This window comes from Phaethon aethereus (genome assembly GCF_964289735.1).
Source record: "Phaethon aethereus genome assembly, chromosome: 20".
Classification (NCBI taxonomy): Eukaryota; Metazoa; Chordata; class Aves; order Phaethontiformes; family Phaethontidae; genus Phaethon; species Phaethon aethereus.
The window spans coordinates 8,910,811-8,930,108 of NC_138596.1; the positions used below are offsets into that span (position 1 = coordinate 8,910,811).

The 19,298-nt window shown below is 59.3% G+C and overlaps 1 protein-coding gene across 2 annotated transcripts in view; it reads left to right on the forward strand.

The window, feature by feature from the left end:
- RXRA (retinoid X receptor alpha) overlaps positions 1 to 19,298 on the forward strand; it is a 117,918-nt gene that overhangs the window by 61,990 nt on the left and 36,630 nt on the right. Inside the window, exon 2 of one of the 2 annotated variants that reach the window (XM_082009042.1) lies at positions 16,835 to 17,100. In XM_082009042.1, coding sequence (XP_081865168.1) covers positions 16,835 to 17,100 — 266 coding nt within the window. Of the gene's footprint in view, positions 1 to 16,592; positions 17,101 to 19,298 lie in introns of those variants that run through there. The other variant, XM_082009041.1, reaches the window with a different exon arrangement.

Consider the following 19,298-nt stretch of genomic DNA (forward strand, 5'->3'; position numbering starts at 1 on the left):
AGAGTTAATCATTTGCCAGCCGAATGCTGCCGGGGTGTATGTGAATTCCTCGCTCCTATAGACACGCTGTCATGTACTAGGTTGTTGTGCTCTCGCCCAAAGCTGCTACACCAAATGTTTTGCAACAAAAACCCCAAACCACATGAAAGTAGTCAAGTTTCATATTTCATTATAACCCCAAATTCAGGTTTGCCAAAGGTTTCAGTAGTTTTATGAACCTTTCCCATGAACCTTCAGCAAAGGCTGTAGCTTAACCTGGTTTTGCTGAAAACCCAGGTGCGACTCAGTCGCTTCTGAGCAAGTTTTGAGGTTTGTGCAAACTCGAAATTCGAAGGCTTTCGAGAGGAAGGAAGGGAGGAACCCAGAAGCACGTCGGGGCTGGTGACAGTGTTTGCCGGGAGCCCTGCACACATCTGCAGCCAAACTGTAATTCCTTGGGGACCCAGGACCCAGGCACCCGCGTTGCAGGGCCGGCACGCTGGGCGCCTGGGCTCTGCGCCGGGCGACACTCTCGGGGATGCTTTGAGCCCGCTTGGCAGCATGGCCATCAGACCCGGCCTTCGGCGGGGTAAGCGCTGGTGCTCTGAGCACGGCGGCTGCCATGGCCGACCCGTGGTGCTCGCGGCAGCGTCTCCCGGCCTCTGCCACTGCCGGGGCTGCTTTGCTTTGCAGCAGCGGTGGGTGAGCCTGGACTTGGTTCTCGATGTCGCTTTAGGAGTAACTCCGCGAAAGGCAGCGGTGTGCAAGAAAGCTCTCGAGCCAAAAAAAACCAACGGTGGGTGCCATGCGGGGTGGGGATGGGGCTCCTTCCCAACCCTGCCTGGCGCACACCAAGTCCTGCCTCTGGATTGTGCGTGTTATTACATCCACACGCGGATAGCTTTTTCGGCAGCGCCGTCTTTCCTTTCTCCAGCAATTTCCTGAAATAACGTTAGGGAAATGTGAAAATCTTGAACTTTTGAACCTCCCCGGAGGACGGCGTGCGGGGGGGTGGCGGCAGGAGGAGTGGACGCCCACCTTCTGCTTGCCGTTTATTTTGGCTACAGGGCCCAGGGATGGGGACGACAGGGCTCACCAGCCCCCCGGCCGGCGGAGGGGCCGGATCAGCGCTGCCCTTTATTAATTAATGGCTTTCTCCTCGGTGGGTCACGGAGGCGAGGAAGGCAGAGGAAGTTTTCTTTTGCTCGCAGATGCCGGGGAGAAGGGGGAGTGCCTGGACTGGGTGGCGAGGGCAGGGGGTGACACGCGGGGTGATGGATGGGGGCTTCGGGTTTTCGGCCGGGCTCTGGACACGGGCAGCTCTCACCAGTGAGGAAGAGAGAAGGGAAGGGGGATACACTGCGCCTGGAAAGTACTTTTCCCTCTGATGAACTTCAGAGGCGTATAAATCACTGCCAGGCTGCAGCTGCGAAGCATGTGACGCTGGCAAATTAATGGTCCTTCGGAAAACGCCGGCCATCGCGCTCCCCGACTCCTCTCTTAAAGGCGCAGCCAGCGGCCGGGCCAGCCCCAGGCGTGGGAATCGGGGGGTCAGGGCTGGGCTGCGGGAGCCTCGGCATGCCTTGTCAGCCCCCGGGCAAGCTGTGCCGGCAGAGGGGAGCTGGCGTGCGGGGCTCCTGCAACGCTCTCCGTGGTGCAACGCAATCCGTGGTGCAAAGCTGTCCGTGGTGCGAAGCTTTCCATCGTGCGAAGCTCTTTGTGCCCGTAGCACAAAGGTCTCCTCAGCACAAAGCCCTCTGTGGTGCAGCGCTCTCTGTGGTGGGCTCCTGCTCTGCTGCCCGTGGTCCCTGTTCAAGCAGGACCAAGATGCTCCTAGGGATGTAATTTTTTCCAAGGTGCCTTGGGCACAGGGTGGGTTCCTGGTGGGAGCTCCCGGTCTCTGCGTAGTGGTGCCTCTGCTGCGCTCTCGCCCACTTGGGCTTTTTGCACAGCAGTGACCTGTGGAGGATGGAGACACATCCAGGGCACGCCAAAACCTTATGACTGGGGTGTTGACCTTGCAGTTGAGTTGGGCATCGCGCTGGGGGCTGACCACCTGCCCGGTGCAGCAGGTCGCCAAGCGCCGTAGCAGGGGACCGCGGAGCATCTTTCTCACAGTGGCATCAAGATGCCAACATGTGCCAGGGCCGGGTGTCCACGCTCGTGAGGCACAGCCATCCTGCGCAAACCTCGCAGGCAAACTGCTGTGGGGCCGGAGGGCAGTCGGAGGCTCCCCAGTTCACCCAGGGCCACCTGGGCCACCAGCTGGGTCCCAGCCGGCTGCCTGCCCATCACACCATCTTGCTCCTCTTCCTCGCTCTCGCTTTTAAAAGCAGCGGCAGAAGAGGAGGAGAATCCAGCACTGAACTTCTGCCCAGCGCTGCTGGTATGCAGGAGGGGGAGGGGGCCGAGCCACCAGCAGAACAGTTAAAAATTACTAAATACTTCCCTAATATAATTAGGTTTCCATGCAAGCAATTGCCTTAATTGCCAGAGGGATGTGGGGCAGTGGGGAGGGGAGCCAGCCTGGGCTCTCCCTGTGCTGCTGCTCCGGCTGGTGTTTCGCAACCCAGCGCAGCGACGCTGGACCGAGGGCCTCGCGCGGGGAGATGTCCCCGGTGAAGCCCGAGTAAGGATTTGGCCCCGGCTGAGCACGAAGTAGACGTGCTTTGCAAACACAGTGGGGCTCGAGGCGAGCGCTGGCGGGGGCCGATGTCAGCCCCCTCAGATGGGTTCGTTGTGCCGGGAGATGAGCTTGGAGGCTACCCGGACATGCTGCGGTTGAAATTGCTGTTGGAGCAGGGGAAGTTAGGCAGGCAGGCAGGGAAAAAAACCCCAGAGCCCAGTCTGTGATTTACGTGGTAAAGGAGATAAGTGGGGATTTAAAGAGAAGGGAATATATAATTGAGACGAACATGTAATCTGAGCATGGATCCAAACAGAGAGATCGTAATCAGAAGTGTTAGGAGAAGCTGAGGTTTATTAATGAAACGTCTCATCTATTTGTCAGCTGAAGAGGAACAGCCTTTCCCTGGCAGCCGGAGGTGGAGGGGGCGGACACGGGGATTGCATTCGGCGTTCCCGCTGCCGTCGCAGAGATCGAGGCTGCCATCTTCCTGCCCAGGTGGATGATGCTCAGGCCCGAAAGCGAAGGCAGGGTTAGAGGAGAAAAGGAAGTACATGGTTTTTAGGAAACTGGACGTTGTCTTTTTCCTCGCTGTAATCTGCTGCAGAAGTCGGGAGCTGGCAGAGCCTTGCAGCAGGGCTGATAGCTGCCCGAGGAAGGCTTGTTGGAGCCTTCCTCAAAGTCCCTCTCCTCCTCTCTGCTCTTCTGCCCAGCTCTCTGCCCACAGGCGCCGTCATTCCTGCTCCGGCAAGGCAGGACGGACACTCGACAGCTGGCAGTAAACGCGCCTGGTGGCCTCGGGAGCAGCCTCAGCTCAAAACTGTGCGTCTGGCCATGGGTCTGTGCAGGGCTTTTCCATGGCTCCAACCTGCTCGTGGGGGCAAAGCGCTCCCGTCCAGCTCTTTTCTTACCCTGGCACATGCTACATCTTCCTTGCTGCTCTCCCTGAGACCAGTGCTTGGTTCTCCCCCGTGTTCCTCATCTGAGGAGATGGAAATGACCTCAGGTTGCGCCAGGGAATGTTTAGATTGGATATTAGGAAAAATTCCTTTACTGAAAGAGTGGTCAAACATTGGAACAGGCCGCCCAGGGAGGTGGTGGAGTCACCATCACTGGGGGTGTTCAAAAAACGTGTAGACGTGGCACTTCATGACATAGTTTAGTGGGCATGGTGGTGTTGGGTTGATGGTTGAACTTGATGATCTTAAAGGTCTTTTCCAACCTTAATGATTCTATGATTCTATGACTACAGCCATGTCACAATGCCCAGGCATGTCTGGGAACCGCTGCTGACCCGGTGCTGGCAGCCATGTTGTCTCACAGAGCCATAGTGTTGGCTTGGACAAACCCTGCTTTTGTAGACTGGAGGCTGCAGTGTGGTGCAGACACAGCTAAGTCACCTTTGGAGGAGGTGTTTGTAGCTGCGTGGAGAGCATGGAGCACACAGTGCACTGCGTTAGACTTGCTGAATTTTCAATAGCCACGTGTCTCGGAATGTAGCCGTTTTGCTCTTGCTGTATGGTTTGGTGGATCTGCTACCCGGGTGATGTATGGCATGCGGCGTGGCTCACCAAGAACCTGTTCTTGGGGTCACACCATGAGAGATGCACACCAGGGCATGGTGGACAGTCATCCTAGTTCATCTTCCACTTGCTCACTCTTGGCTCTGTCCCAGCATTGCCATTGGGGCATCTTCATCCCTTGGGGTTCCTCAGGCACGAGGACGATGCTGGTGGTGTCCGAGGGGTTAACCTGGGGTGGTATGCAGCTCTGGCAGGGAAAAGCTCTGGCTTTGGTACATAAAGTGAACTTTTTTTTAAGGGTCCTTCCCCTTCCCAGGCCCTGGTAGTTATCTGTGGGCTGACAAAATGCCTGGAACACAGAGACCCGCTGGACATTGACTCGGCCATGCCGAGCTCAATTAGCTGAAGCTATCTGATTGGACTTGGCGCAGCCTAATTAGCTTTGGACTTGAACCAGAAACTCAAACCCAAAGGCAGCTTGCAGGCAGAACATCCTTTGCTGTAGCCTGGCTGGGGGGAAAGGCTTTCCCAAGCCTTTTCTCTGCCCCGGGAATGGAGAGCAACCCACTGACCCTGCCTGCCCATCCCTCTGGCTGCGTGGCTGGTGTTGAGGGGGCTTAAACCTTCCCTCCTGCCAAGCGTGTGTTACTGAACCCAGGGGCGGTCATGTAAGTCCAGAGGTAGCTTCTTTCTCTTGAAAAACGGTACGTGCCGTCTAGTTTCCAGAGGGAACTTGCTTTTATTGAAGGTGACCTGGCTCTGGCAGCTGCCTTCCCTGTCTTGTCAGGCGCCTTTTTGCAGCACGTAGGCGCCCAGTTCTCAAGCTCCTTCTCCGGGACCTCCCGCTGCGGTGTGCAAAGTGGGTGGTTTGTCCTTGAGGCAACCGGCTCACTCTAGAGCGTGCTCCAGTCATTGGTGGAGATGCGGTGAAGGAGCTGAGACGGGAAGGGATGGCTGTTTTGTAACGCCAGGATTCTTTGCCCGTCTGGGTTTCCAGCTCTGTGTGTTCTGTGGGCATTAAAGCACAAAAATGCTGGTGGGAAGGGACCTCTGGGGGTCCGATGACCAACCTACCGCCAAGCATGGGCTGGGAAGTGGGCATTTCTCCAAGGAGACCTGGAAAATGATGTTCCATGGGCAGCCCTTGCACAACTCTCAGGAGCAAAGCCCTTTGTACAGATGGCTTGTCCCACGTAGATGCTCATGAAACATCTCCTGACCAGATGACACCTTGTGCCCAAGCTAGGCTTGATGGGGCTCAACTGAGAGATGGGAAGACCCATGTGGCCTTGCAGTCACCTGCTGTCATCCAGCATCCCCTAAGGAGAACTACCATAACTGGTTTTCCAGAAAACCGGTTTTCTGGAAGACCATTTAGCGGCATTGCCTTTTGCTGGTCATGGTGTGGCTGGTGGCCGTGCAGCTTCGGGGTGTTGGGATGCCCAGCTGCACGCTGGCGGCGAGCACCCGCGCCAGCCACGTTGGATCAATTAAAGCCCATTATGCCAAGTGAATGACTGTAATTATCTCAAATCTGGATTAATGCGCGTGCACAGCACCGTAATATAATCCGTCTGGCCTGTGGTTTGTAGGCCGCTGTTCCTGGAAGCCAGACGCAGAAGGGACTCTGCGATACACGGCCATATCCTCCCCCTCTCACCTCCTGCTGCCGTCTCACATGAAGCTTGTCCCGTCGGACGGATCCCGCACACGTAGCGTAGGAGCTTTTAAAGCGATGCGGGCCGGCGGCTGCTCTCATCGCTGACCGCAGCCAGGAGCAGAAGAGCAACTGGGAAGCGCGGAGGAGGCACCACTCCTGCCAGCACCTTCGGTCAACGCCCGTATTGAGCAAACCAGGGTGGATGGACGCTTGCCCCACTGCCCTGGGCTCTGTGCCTCTAGGACCCATCAGTGAGCGGGGAACCCGCGTTTTAGCCCGCAGAGCTCAAAGCCGGAGGCAGGGAGAGCCGCCGGGCTGCTCCTGCTCCTGGTCTTTGGGATTTGGCTCATCCCAGATCTCCTGGAGGGAGAATCCGGGGAGCTGCCGGGTCCCCTCCCCGGCTGCGGGCTGGGCAGGGCAGCCGCACGTCTGCAGGGTTAACGCTGCGGGAAGCAGCGAGGACCTTGATCGCTGTATCCTCTGGGCTGTGAGCCCTGCGGCGTGCCGTGAGCCCCGCGGCGTGCCGTGAGCCCCGCGGCGTGCCGTGAGCCCGCGGCGTGCCGTGAGCCCCGCGGCGTGCCCTGAGCCCCGCGGCGTGCCGTGAGCCCGCGGCGTGCCGTGAGCCCTGCGGCGTGCCGTGAGCCCGCGGCGTGCCGTGAGCCTCGTGGCGTGCCGTGAGCCTCGTGGCGTGCCGTGAGCCCCATGGCAGGCTGTAACCCGTGCAGGGGCATGTCTTGCGAGCAGCAGAGCTTCCCCTCCGACAGCGCGGGTCGGCGGCTGCGTTGCGGAGCTGGGAGCTCCCATTAACCCTGCTTCGTTGCACTGTTTTGGCTGCTGCTTTCCCCGCTTTGGAGAGGTGTATTTCAGGGCGTGAGGTAGCGGCTTTACCCAGGAGGAAGGAGAGGAGCCTGCTTGGATCCAGGTCCGAGACGTCCCCTCTTCACGTCCATCCTCCCAGCCTGGAGCCCGGCACTGGGACGGGCTGGGGCAGTGGGGCAGCACATGATCCGGGCTCACCGGCGCGCCCGGCACGTGCCACGTGTGTGGCTCGTTACCGCGAGGTCCTGGGGGAGCTTCGACGTGAGGCGAAACTTCTCCTCTTTCTGCTAGAGCGAGCCTAATGCTTTCGAGCTCCCCATGGGTCTCGCTGGATCCTGCTTGGTTTTTCATAGCTCAGAGCATAGCACCCCCTCAAGGGCAATTAGATCACTTCCAATTTGCCCGTAAGCCCATAAAACTGCAATTGAATGTAATTAAAAGGCCATAATGAGCTTCAGCAACCTGCGGGACCACTGTGCTTTTGCTCTCACCGTGCTCCTTTCAGGGAACAGGATGAAGTCAGGGAGGCTGCGAAGGTCGGCGTTTGCTGGGGAGGATGAAGACCTCTGAGCAGACGCGGGGAAGCGCCCGGGTGCCGCCGCTGCCATGTGCCTGCGCTGGTGGTGCCCATCGGGGAGGGCTGAAGGGACCCCCAGGTGCAGCCCTCCCGCCATCTTTGCAGAAGAGAGGGAGCGTCTTCCCCTCCGTTGGCATCTTTTGCTGCTGTTTTGGCTTCACCGACGGTCTTTGGAGGCTGGGAAGGTGCCAGCGGGCACCAGGCCCCTCTCGGCCTGGCCTGGTTTGCTCCTGGCTGTGTTTGGGGAAGGTCGGTGGCAGGGGAGGATCGCAGTGGTGGGGGCTCAGCCCTTGTGCTTTGGCGGTGAGGTCTGGATCCCCCAAACCTCCCTTTTGGGGGGTGCACGGGGACACCCCAGAAGATGGAGAGATGGAACCCCAAGCGGGTTTTGCCCGGGGGCTCCTAACACCACCGTGCTTGGGGCAGAGAGCTGGGCTGGGGGCGGCTGCCCCGGTCCCACCGGCACGTGCCGCTTCTGACTGCAATGGCACGAGCCCGAAAGAGCCGCCGCGTTGAGTCCTTCAGCAGCCGCCCGCCCGGCCCCGCTGCCAGCCCGGCGGCCCTGGCAGCAGCACTACTGCACCTATTCTGGCCCGTCCCCGCGGCGGGTTCCCAGCCAGTAAATTAAGGGCACTCGCGGAGCCGCCGACAGCGGAACAGAGCGCATTGTAAGAGCAAGGGCAGCGCTGGCCCTTGAGGGATGAAATAGGAGCCTGTAATTTCTCAGGAGTGTTGTGACATCTTTGCACAAGCGTGTGATTGAGTCACATTTGCTTTATCAGCACAATCCGTGTTTGCCTGGGTGCACCCTCCCCCTCCGCCCGCTGCTGCCAGGCTGGGGGGGAGCCGAGCTGCGCTGCCCGCTCCCCTCCCCCTGGGCTTGCCTTTGCCTTTCCCTTCTCTCCAAGGGGCTCCTCACACTTTCCGTATGTCACGCTCTCCCGCTTGCTCACGCTTCCTGCTTTTGCCTTCTCCACCCACCGCCCCGGCTCCTGCCGAGGGGGGCTCGGAGCCTGCCCCGTGTGCTTGGGCGACGCAAACTGAAAAAACGCGGGTGGGGGGTCCTCCATGGCTTGGAGAGATGGGTGGTGATGGGGGTCCGTGCGGGGCAGGAAGCCGGGGAGTGCTGGAGGAAGAGGCGTTCGCAAGCGTTTCCTCCGGTGACACAGTGGCTCGCAGGGAGAGCGGCTTCTGGAAAATTCTTCTTTTGAGTCCTTCCCCCTCGGAGATGGGAATAGCCCCTGCAGGCTTCCGGCTCTGCCAGCGGCTCCGGGAGCAGGCTGTGGTTTTACAGGGCTCCTGGGAGGGTGGGATGGGGTTTTAAGGCAAAAAAAGACAAAATGAGCTCCTACGCCAGAGCTGAGCTTGGTCAGCCCCGCAGTGGGGTCTGTGCCTCTCCTGCACACACATGTCCGCAGTGGGGCTGCTCCCCCACCTCCACGCTAGCTCTGATGCATCAGGCAGAAGCATCCCATTTTTTGGTGTGGGTCCTGCAGGGGGGTCACCAGACCTCAGGGCATCGGGGCTCTAAGCAGGTGATGGGGTGGGCTAGGGGTGAGCGTCTCCGTGGTGCTTTAAGCCAGGCTGCCAAAAAATGGGGGAGAGACCCCCAAATGCCACCCAGCCCTTGCCAGCCCGAGTCCGTGGCTGTGACCACACGATCGTCCTTCCCTTTGGCGCTGGGGAGGTCTAATGTTACCTGCAAAGTTGCCTCCAGAGGAGAAAATAAAATAGGATGGTAAGGGAGAATGGGTGCTGGAGCTGCAGGGACAGAGGTGTCCCGGCTCTGCCCCGTGGGGTAGGGATGCTGCCCGCTCCGAGGAGCGCTGCCGCGAGCTCTGGGGTGGGTACCACTTTGGAGAGCCCTCATCCGCCCTGTCCCGTGGCTGGGCGGTGGGATGCTTTTGCACTTCTTCTTTCCCTTCATCTTCTGGGAGGAGAGCAGAGGTTTCCCTGAGCAGCGGCAGTGGGGGCTCGGGCTGGGCTGGTGTGCAGCGTGTTGTGGAAAAGCTGCTCGTGGGCACTTGTAATCTCATGTCACGGCCCATCGACGCCGTAAGGTGAGGTGCTGGCAGGAGGCAGCAGCAGAGGGGTCGATCCCCTGCAAGGGGCTGGGCTGGCAGCACGCAGAGGGGTGCTGCTGAATTTCCTCCAGCCAAGGAAACCCCCTGGAAGGGGACCCCGATGCTGGGCTCGAAGCCCCGAAATGCGCCTCCGCTCCTCGCTGGGTTTGGCAGCGGCCGTGCCGAGTGGCCTTGCCGTTGGGTTTTGGCTGGCTTGGGCAGGAGCGGGGAGCTGGGGGCGAGAGGCTGTGTGGCTTTGAGGTTTTAGTTTGGTCAAAGTGAAACCCGGCGGGAGAAGGAACCCACCCAGAGCAGAAAGCAGCCAAAACCGAGTTTCTCACCCTCCCCGAGTGGCTCGCACAGCCACGGCGTCGCCCGGCACCTCTCGGGGGAAAGTGCTGAGTGTGGCTGAAGAAACTCTCCCAAACCTCGGAGCAAGTTCCAAAGAGAAACTGCACGTGGTGGTTTTTAAACGCCTGTAAGACGACACATTTCTGTGTGCTGTCCCCTGTGCAGACTTTGGGGGGGGAGGGCTGAGAGGGATGTTCTCGCGTTTGTACTCAAGTCCAGAAATGTAAGAAGAAAAACAATTCAACTTACTTTTTGGTGAAATCACGGCTACTCAGGACCAACGTGCTTGACTGCACTGCAGTCCAGTGCTCCTACAGCCTTTTGCCTATAGCTGTGGCAACAGTACTCAGAAGGGATGTATGGATAACATACAGCTGCATCTTCTGGCGTCTCGGGCTGTCCGTGCCCAGGGATGCCTCTGCCACATGCCTGGTACCCAGATGGTTTAAGGGGATCGGTTGCCTCTCCTCGCTGGGCAAAGTGCTGTAAATGCAGTTTAATGTGCCCGGGCCGCAAGATGATGCTAGTTTCTTGGACCCAGGGGTGATTTTCTGGGATAACGGCCGCGCCGCACCATGCCGGTCGTCTCCCTGAGTTGGCCCGAGTCAGGCACTGTCAGGCCCACGGCAGCAGCCAGCCTTGGGAGGGGAAGAGGCAGTTCTTGCTCCATCGTCGCTTCAGTTCTCAGCTGTGCTGGTGTAAACTGAGACAAAACTTACTCAAGATTGTAGGCCAGGGGCTGTTTAAATTCATCCACTGTAAACACACTCTGTGTTCACTCCAGTTTTTGATCAGGGACAAAAGTGAGGACCTGACCTCTGGTGGTCACTGTATTCCCATGGCACTTTTCACATGAAAACTACGGTCAAACCCTCGTGTCCTGCCCGGATTTGCTGCCTGCCCGTCACTCTCCGCATCCTGCTTCATAGGTGGGTGCAGGCCGTTGGCCACCGGTGCCTTGGGTTGTTGTGCTGGCTGTGCTGGGGAAGGCGAAAGGAGGGGAGGTGGAAACCTCCATCACTTGATGTTCCTGGGGTGGAGAGCACACAAGGAGATTTCTGTAGTACTTTTGAGGAACGAGAGCAAACGGACGGTGATTCTCGGTACCGAGTTTATTTAGGGAAACTCACCACCCGCAGAGGCACCAAAAGAAGGAACGGTGCTCTCGGCGCTCGGCGCGCTGTGTTTACGTGCAGATTCGTGTGCATTTGGGTGTCAGAGTTTTGAACCTGGTCAGCACCGAAGTGGCACTTGAGAGCAGAGGAGGAGGACATTTTCGAAAGCTTGATCTCAGCTGCTGGTCCCGATCCCTCCAAACACGGCCCCACAGTGCTGCAAAGCCCTAACACGGAGGGCTGACTGAAGGAAGGGAGTGGCAACCCAAATTTAGAATTTCCTGCTGTTTAATACCCAGAATTGATCTGCTTTCTGATTAAGGAGGAAGAGGTGCTGAGAAAAAAAAAAAAAAGGCCAAAAAAAAAAAAAAGCGGAAGCGGGGGGTTGCGGGTGGCTTTCCAAATCTCAGCTGGCGTCGGGGCCGGGCGTGTGGGGTGCTGGACCCCCTGGAGCCATGGGGTGCCTGCAGATCCCTCTGATCCCACTCGGATGGGCTGTGGGGTTGTGTCCTGGGTCTGCAACCCTCCTCGGCTGCAGAAAAGCACGGCTCCGGGAGTCTGTTTGTGCCTTGAGTTATGTGTTTTTTTAACTTCCCCTCTCTCAGAAGCAGACGGCCGAGCCACTGGGCTGCTGAGTAAACTCCCTGGATATGCGAGAAAAGGTTTTCCAGCAGAGCTAGGTCACTGCAGTTTTACTGGCAAAGCCTCTTAAGCATAAATGAAGATTATACTGGCGAAAGCTTATGCTGGTACGGTTTATTCTGGTACAAATGAGCTATCCTGGGAAAAAGCACCGCTGTGCTGTTGTAATTGTTTCTGCTCTGGGACGTTTTGTGGTCTAGAAATGTTAAAATCACAGCCCTTCTTGATATTGCTGTATCAGCAAAAGCTGTTATTAGCCGTCGGGCCGCCGCAGACGTACCCCGGCTGAGCAGCAACACTTGAGGAGTCCTGTGCACTGGATGATAAAATGCGAAATTATTATCAAAATAATAAAATTTATTTTGATAAAGTATCAAAAAATGATAAATGGGGGGGTGGCATGGTTGGGTGCTTTTGGCAACCGCGGCTCCCAGGGGGTCTAACCTGCCCGTCTGGGCGGCATCCAGACATGGACGTTTGCTGGTCCAAACTGGAGGTTCCTGCTGTTGGCCCCAAGAATGCCAAGGGGATGGAAAATAGCAGTGAAGCTGCCCAGGGACGTTTGGTACTTGTCTGCACTTGGTCTGAGTGCCTGATGCAGCCCGAGGAGAATGGGGACAAATGTTTTGTGAAAATGTTTTCTTCCCTTTTTGAAAATCGATAGTAGCGAAAAGATGTTTTCTGTCACAGAGCCGGAGGGGGGGTGGGAAATATGGGGATGCAATAGCCAGGATCTATTCCCAGCTTTGGCTCCAATTTCCCGCATGACCTTGGTGAAGGTCACGGAAGCCTGTGCCCTACTCGTGCCGTCTGTGTCTGCTAGCGGGGCTGCTGCCTCGTCGGGGGCATTGCTCTCCCCGTACCTCGGTTTCCCCACCTGTGAAGCAGGGGTGACGGCATCCAAAAGAGATCTTGCAGAGACAGGTATCTGCCGAGGGAAGGGGCAGCGGCGAGCGCCGTGCCAGAAAAACAGGACTCGGGCTCCTTGTCTCGAGGCCAGATCAAAACCCGCTGGCTCCAGTCTCCGTGCGATGGTTTCAGCTGAAGCGTGTTCCTCTGCCGCGGAGGAGGGCTGAAAGCACGCGCAGGGCTCCGTACAGCCGCATACATCGCTGGAGATGGATCGCGTGGCCCTGCCCTAGATGTCTTATTCTTTGGGAAAATTCCCATCCAAATTTTGTGGCTCGCGGGTTTGTAGTTTAGAGAAAGGAAAGAGCTTCATTGCAAATTCTTTAGCTGCTGAAGAGCTCTCGTTTCCGATCTCCCAACTGCCATGGGGCATCTTATAAGTTATATAGAGGTTGTTGTGTTTAAACAAAGGACACACAGAGAAAATAGCTGCAATTTATGGGTGCGGCAAGAGGGGAAATGCTTTGAGAACTATTTTTTTTTTTTTTTAATTTAGAAACAGGCACAGAGTTTATTTTGGTCAAGAGATAGTCACACACAACAGCTTTAAATGGCAAAACTACGCAAGAGAAATGAATAGTCTCACACTGCTCGAACTGAAAATATGTTTGTGAAAATACCTCCCCCATTTGCTGCAGTCCAAGTGGTATCTGTCAGTTTGGGGGTTTATTTGCTTGAATTTGTTTCTGTTAAGGATATTTCCTCAATCTAGGCTTTTTTCCTTTTTAAATTAATTTTTTTCTAGAGCTCCGTTAGCATTCAATGTCCTAAGGAAGCCTGTGGTGGGCGAGGTGTGTGAATTTTTCACGTCCAGCTCCGGATCGCCATCTCTCCACCTCGGAGTCATTATTTTTCCCAAATGCATCTTCCCGCTGGGAGCGTTTCCCCTCCAGCCGGGGGCTGGCAGCACCCTGTGCTGAGTTGCCTCAGGTGGACTCTTGATTTAGCTAAGGAAAAAAAAACCAAACCCTTTTCCGTATTTGCTGGTCAGTTGGAGGTGGACATGAACATTTCCCGTTGCTGCCGCTCTTACAGCGGGGTTTTGGGCTGTGGGGGAGGAAGCATTTGGATGAGGAGGGGAAACATCCCGGTGTCCAAGGGGTTGCATTGAACTGAGCCTTGCGTCGTGATGCTCTGAAGGAGTTCAGGTCTGCTTCAGATTTCAGAGCATTTGGCCGAGGGTTTTGGGTGAAAACACACCCAAACGTGTCCATGCCTACACCCGCTTCTCCCCGACCAGCCTGTTCAGTGCGAGGTTACTCCTCCTCTCGCCTCCTCTCCTTTTTGGTGTTGTTGCCCAAATCATTTTCGCCAGACCAGCCCTACCACACACGCCCAGTTACTTGCTGGGTGCCGGGGTTCGTGTCTTCTGGGAAAGCGAAGTGTGGAAACAGGATGGGTGAGGGGAGCCGGCTCTGAGGCGCGGGGTGCCCGGGGATGGGGTGCTCCCGTGGTACCCAGGGGATGGGTATTTTGGGAGTGGTGCCGGCTGCGCGCGCGCTTTGCTTTCTGATGTGCTTGAGTAGGCACGGGCCAGTCGCCAGTAACCTGCCTCTGACCTCGCCTGCCTTAAATATTCAGGATCTTTTGAAAGGAAGGACTGTGCTTCACTGCCTGCCCTTCTCCAGCGGGTCAAGTGCCTGTTTCCCCTGGCCAGGAGATCCAGAGCATCCTTGGATGGTGTCCATGGGTGTTTGGCTAGCGGGTGTTTGTGGGGGTCCTTTCAGAGAAGGGCTGGCTGGGACCCCGCACCGGACGCACGGCTGCTGCAGCATCAGCTCCTGCCTTTCCCCCAGGACGTGGGATGGTGTCAGGGGCAGAGCCCACAGCCCGGCTCCCCGGGACACGTGGCAGCGCCCAGCCCCGCTCCCCCTCCCAGCTGTAAGCAGAGCTGGGAAGCACGATCCTGCTGTGCTAAAGCCCAGGAGCAGACCCCGAAGCCCCGAGGGATTTCCCGCGGTTCCTGTTGTGCCACCCGCACGTCACTCAGCCGCGAGTGACGTGGTGGCCGGTGGTTGTCTTATATCAACATCCTGCGAGAGCCGATGCAGGGCCAGCCCCCCGGGGACAGGGGTGCTCGCCTCCGCCACGGCCACAGAGCCGCCTGCCAGGGCCGGCGGTGCCGGCACGTGGGCTCGTTTCGGCACTGAGGTGGCACCTGGCTGGAGCACAGGGTCTGGGCACGTATCCCCTCTGCCTGTCCCAGACGGGATAGGACACCCGTGCTGAGGGAGCCGGCAATGTCTCAGCCCTAGAGCCTAATCCCCATTTTTGCATCCAAGCCCCCTCCTCTCCTCTGCCCTCTGCCCCGGGGATCCCGTTTCTGGCTCTTGTCTGGGAGTTTAAGGAATTATCCGTGCAGGGACTGAGCCTCTCCCGTGGTGTGTGTAAGTAAGTGTGTTATGCCTGCAGCGGGGAAGGTGCAGTGGAGGCGTGCTGGGGACGGCCGGGCTGCGGGGGGGCACGCACGCCGCGGGGGGCTCTGGGTGCCAGGACAGCACAGCTGCCAGCACCTCTGCGCCCGGAAGCCCTTGGGGGTCTCTGTGCCCCACCAGCAACCTCACGAGGCAGTGATGGGGCTGAACGCAAGGCTGGAAGGAAGGTGCCAGGGCAGGAGGTGCACATGGGGTGTAGCGGTGGGGTACTGGTGAGCAGTGGGGTGCTGGTTGCGGCGATGGGATGCTGGGTGCAGCAGTGGGATGCTGGGTGTGGCGGTGGGATGCTGGGTGAGGTGGTGGGATGCTGGGTGAGCCATGGGATGCTGGGCGCAGTGGTGGGATGCTGGGTGCAGCAGTGGGATGCTGGGTGAGCCATGGGATGCTGGGCGCAGTGGTGGGATGCTGGGTGCAGCGATGGCATGCTGCGTGCAGCAGTAGGATGCTGGGTGCGGTGGTGGGATGCTGGGCGCAGCGATGGGATGCTGGGTGAGCCATGGGATGCTGGGTGCAGCGATGGGATGCTGGGTGCAGCAGTGGGATGCTGGGTGAGCCATGGGATGCTGGGCGCAGTGGTGGGATGCTGGGTGCAGCGATGGCATGCTGCGTGCAGCAGTGGGATGCTGGGTGTGGTGGTGGGATGCTGGGCGCAGCGATGGGATGCTGGGTGAGCCATGGGATGCTGGGTGCAGCTGTGGGATGCTGGGTGCAGCGATGGGATGCTGGGTGCAGCAGTGGGATGCTGGGTGCAGCAGTAGGATGCTGGGTGAGCCATGGGATGCTGGGTGCAGTGGTGAGATTCTGGGTGCAGTGATGGGATGCTGGGCGCAGCAGTGGGATGCTGGGTGCAGCGATGGGATCCTGGGAGCAGCAGTGGGATGCTGGCTGCACAGCTTTTTGTGCAAGGAGTGTTGCTGCCCTGCTGGGCCTTCACATCGCCGTGCTGGGGTTTCCCCGCTGGGACCGGTGACCTCTGGGGAAGGTTGCCAGGGCTGAGCTTGCTGTGGGTTCAGCAAGCGTGTTTCCCACTGGGTAATGCTCGTATGCTAATTGCATCAAAACCCTGGGGAGAACGCTGACCCCGTGCAGGTGACCGAGGACAATATTTCCCAGAGTTAGTTAACTTTGGGGCCTGTAGTCAAAAGCAGTGGCTCCCAGCCCCCCTGTGAACAGCCCCTGGCCAAGCAGCCATGCCGGTGCCTTCCCCTCTCTGGGCTTCCTGGTGTGGACTGGGGGGGTCCTGGTGGGTGTCGGGGCGAGCGATGGCGATGTCATGGGGCCCTGCCCGCGCTGCCCATCCACCCCCCGCCGCCTTCCAGCAGCTCCTCCTCGCAGCCCGCCCGGGGGCCACGAGCCAGCCCCTTCCTCACCCGGGATTGTTTTGCAAGCAGCGTGACAGGATGAGGAGGAAATGTGCCAGGAATGGCTCCATGTATCCTCTCGGGAGAATCGGAGTCTATTTTTAACCCTCCCTTCCCGCCCTCCCGCCCCGCTCCCCCGGGACGGCAGAGCCGCTGGGGCGCAGGCAGACGCAGCCTGTCCGCCGCTGCCTGCAGCAAGCTGCCCCCCTGCCTGCAGCAGGCAGGCATGCTGCTCCTCGCCAACACACAGCCTTCCCCGTCGCACGCTCGTGCCCTGGGTGGACGCACAAACCACACGTGCAATGCACAGACACGCTGCCGCCGCCAAACTGCCCGCCCCGGCGCCGCAGCCTGCCCCGTGCGTGGCCTGGCCCTGCGATGCTGTGGTAAATCTGAATTACCCTGTAGCACGGGGGGCATCGGTCTGCTCCCGGAGTGGGGTTCCTGCCCGTGCATCAGCCGGAGCACCAGTCCTGCCCCCGTGGCCGAGTTTAGAGCCAGGGTACAGGGAGTGAGAGGGATGGAGGAGGGCAGTGACCACTGGCTCTGGAGGTGGAAATGCTCTCAAAGCCTGTCTTAACGCCTGTGTAGGTACTCCAGCAGAAGGTGGTTTTGAAAGACGGAGGATGCATTGGGAATTCGGGGGGCAGGTTGGGAAGCAGCCCCCCGGCAGGGCGAGGAACGGGGCACTGCCGCTCAGGGTGTGCTGCGGCGATGCGTCGGAGCCTGTCCTAGACGGGAGACTCAGCCCCGTTTCTCTTTCCTCTCTTACAGATTTCTCCAACCAAGTCAATTCCACGTCCCTGAACTCCCCCACGAGCCGGGGGCCCATGGCCACCCCATCCCTCCACCCGTCCATCGGGCCGGGCATCGGCTCCTCGCTGGGCTCCCCGGGCCAGCTCCACTCGCCCATCAGCACCCTGAGCTCGCCCATCAACGGCATGGGACCTCCGTTCTCCGTCATCAGCTCCCCCATGGGCCCGCACTCGATGTCCGTCCCCTCCACCCCCAGCCTGGGATTCAGCACCAGCAGCCCGCAGGTAAGGGGGAGGTGGTGGGGAGAAGCTAAATCTGTTGGTTCCTGACCCAGACCCAGCTCTGGTCTCCCCGCTGCAAGCCCCGGCGCGCAGGCGGCTGCGCTGGCCAAGCGAGCACGGGGAGGTAAACCCCATCGCAGGCAGTGCGGGCAGGCACCAAAGGGAGGCAAAAAGCAGAAGTCCAGGGGGTAAACTAAGCTGGAGGCATCTTGCTCCTTTGACCAGAGCTGGGCGGCTGCAGCCACCGTTGGGCTGTCCTGGGTGGGCTATGGGGGACCGGCACAGCCAGACTATGGCTACCCGTCACCTTCCATCGCTTATCCCCACTGGTCCTGCCCTGTCTGTCCCCAGATGGGGGGTGAAAGGGGAGCAGTGACTACCCCGGCTCACCTGGGGGCTGGTGTAGCTCTGGCAGAGGCCAGAGCCACCCTAGGACTGTCTGCACCCCGTGCTTCTCGCCCGAGCAGTCCGCTCCCTCCCCGGGAACCGGCACGTCCCCTCCGGGGCCAGCCCATGGTCCCTGCAGCACATGCCGAGGGTCCCCTGCCCGCTGCCCCTTTCTCCTTGCAGGGGAGGGACGGGCGTTCGCTGGCTGAAGATTATGTAAAAAACCTCCAACTACGGAGAGTTAAGCTCTTTTTAAAAATAGCAGGCTCGGGGCGCGCTGCCCGGCCCCTGCCACCTGTTGCTGGCTGCTCGCACGGTATATGTTTAGTAAAAGGGCAGATTAAGGAATTGGCCACCACCTGCCACTCGCTGAGGGTTTATTTATTCCCGGCCCTCTCTGGGAGTCAGGCACCTGCCGGCACCTTTATTTTTAAATATTGGCCTGATTTATTTCCAGAGATAACAGGTCTTCCCACCCAGGGCTGAGTCCCATCCCTGGGGACCCCCAGGCAGCTTCCCCAGGACCAAGCATCCCCATGCCGGCCGGAGAGGCGGCAGCTTTATTTGCCTTGTGATGGGCTTCTCCTGTGCAGGATCTGGCCCGTGACCCCCATGGATGTGTGGGGACCTGCACCCCACAGCCCGATGTGGCTGGGTCCGGCCGGGTCCCACTCCCCAGCACAGGAGATGGAGTGGGGTGGACATGCCACCTCCCATCTCGTGGCTAAGAGAAGGGGAACTGAACCGGCACTGGGGAATGGGCGGCCAGAGCAAAATTAGCAGCGAGTTCACCAAAATGGTGGGGAGGGAGTGGGAAGGGGGGATGTGAAGCAACGCGGGGGTGAGCCGCAAGCCAGGGAGGAAACGGGGAAGGGGCGATGCACCCCCAGTTGTCAAATTATAAGGTGCGGTTTGCTTTAGGGACCAGTGAGCCAGGGGAACTGAAATAAAACGCAGCCACAGGGCAGAAAGGGGAATTGAGAGCATGGTCAGATGGTGCTGGGGAGCGAGCCCGCGGCACAGCGGCTCCAGCCCTCTCGGCGCGGCGCAAGCGCCCGTCCTTTGCTCAGAGACTTGTCTTAAGTGGTTTTCCTAGAGGTGACAGTTAGGAGGTCTTCAGCCTAATGGCTCCTGCCATCTGTCCCCTGTCTGGACGCATTAGGTCCCCGTCCCCGACCCTGCAGCAGGCAGAGGCGCCTACCTGGGCCCGTGGAGGAGCGCGGGAGGAGGAGGAGGAGGGTGCGGGCAGGCGGCAGGGCCGATGCTTGGAGGGGAGCACAGCCCCCTGCACCGCTGCACCGGTCGGCGAAGCGCCGGTGGGTAATGAGGCGTGCGGCCCCCGTCGCCGGGCGGGGATGGCACTGATGGAAGGTGGTTTGAATCAGATGGCAGATGCCACTTGCCATCAGGCCATGCCTCGTCGCCTCTGGAAAGCCAGCGGAGCAGAAGGGCGCAGGGCGTGCGAGGTGCGCTGGGTCCTGCAGGGTGGGTCCCCTCCACCCCAGCTCCCGCCTGCGCCAGGGTGGGAAGGAGCCGGCTGGCTCCCGAAAGCCAGGGTGCTATCCCTCTGCCGCTTGGTCCAGCAGAGGCGAGGAGCCAGCAGCCCTTGGTGCCAGCGCCGGAGGATGCTCAAAGTGCTCCCAGTGCCCTCCCTCCAGCACCGTGCGCTTTCCAGGACCTTGCACGGTTTCCAAACGCAGCCCCACAATTGGGGCATGAGGCAGGGTGTCCTGCTGCGGGACCCCAGCACCCAGGGAGTCCTCAGGCCCCCTCAGCGAGGGGATGCTGGCGCCAAGCTGGGCAGGGGGTGAGGT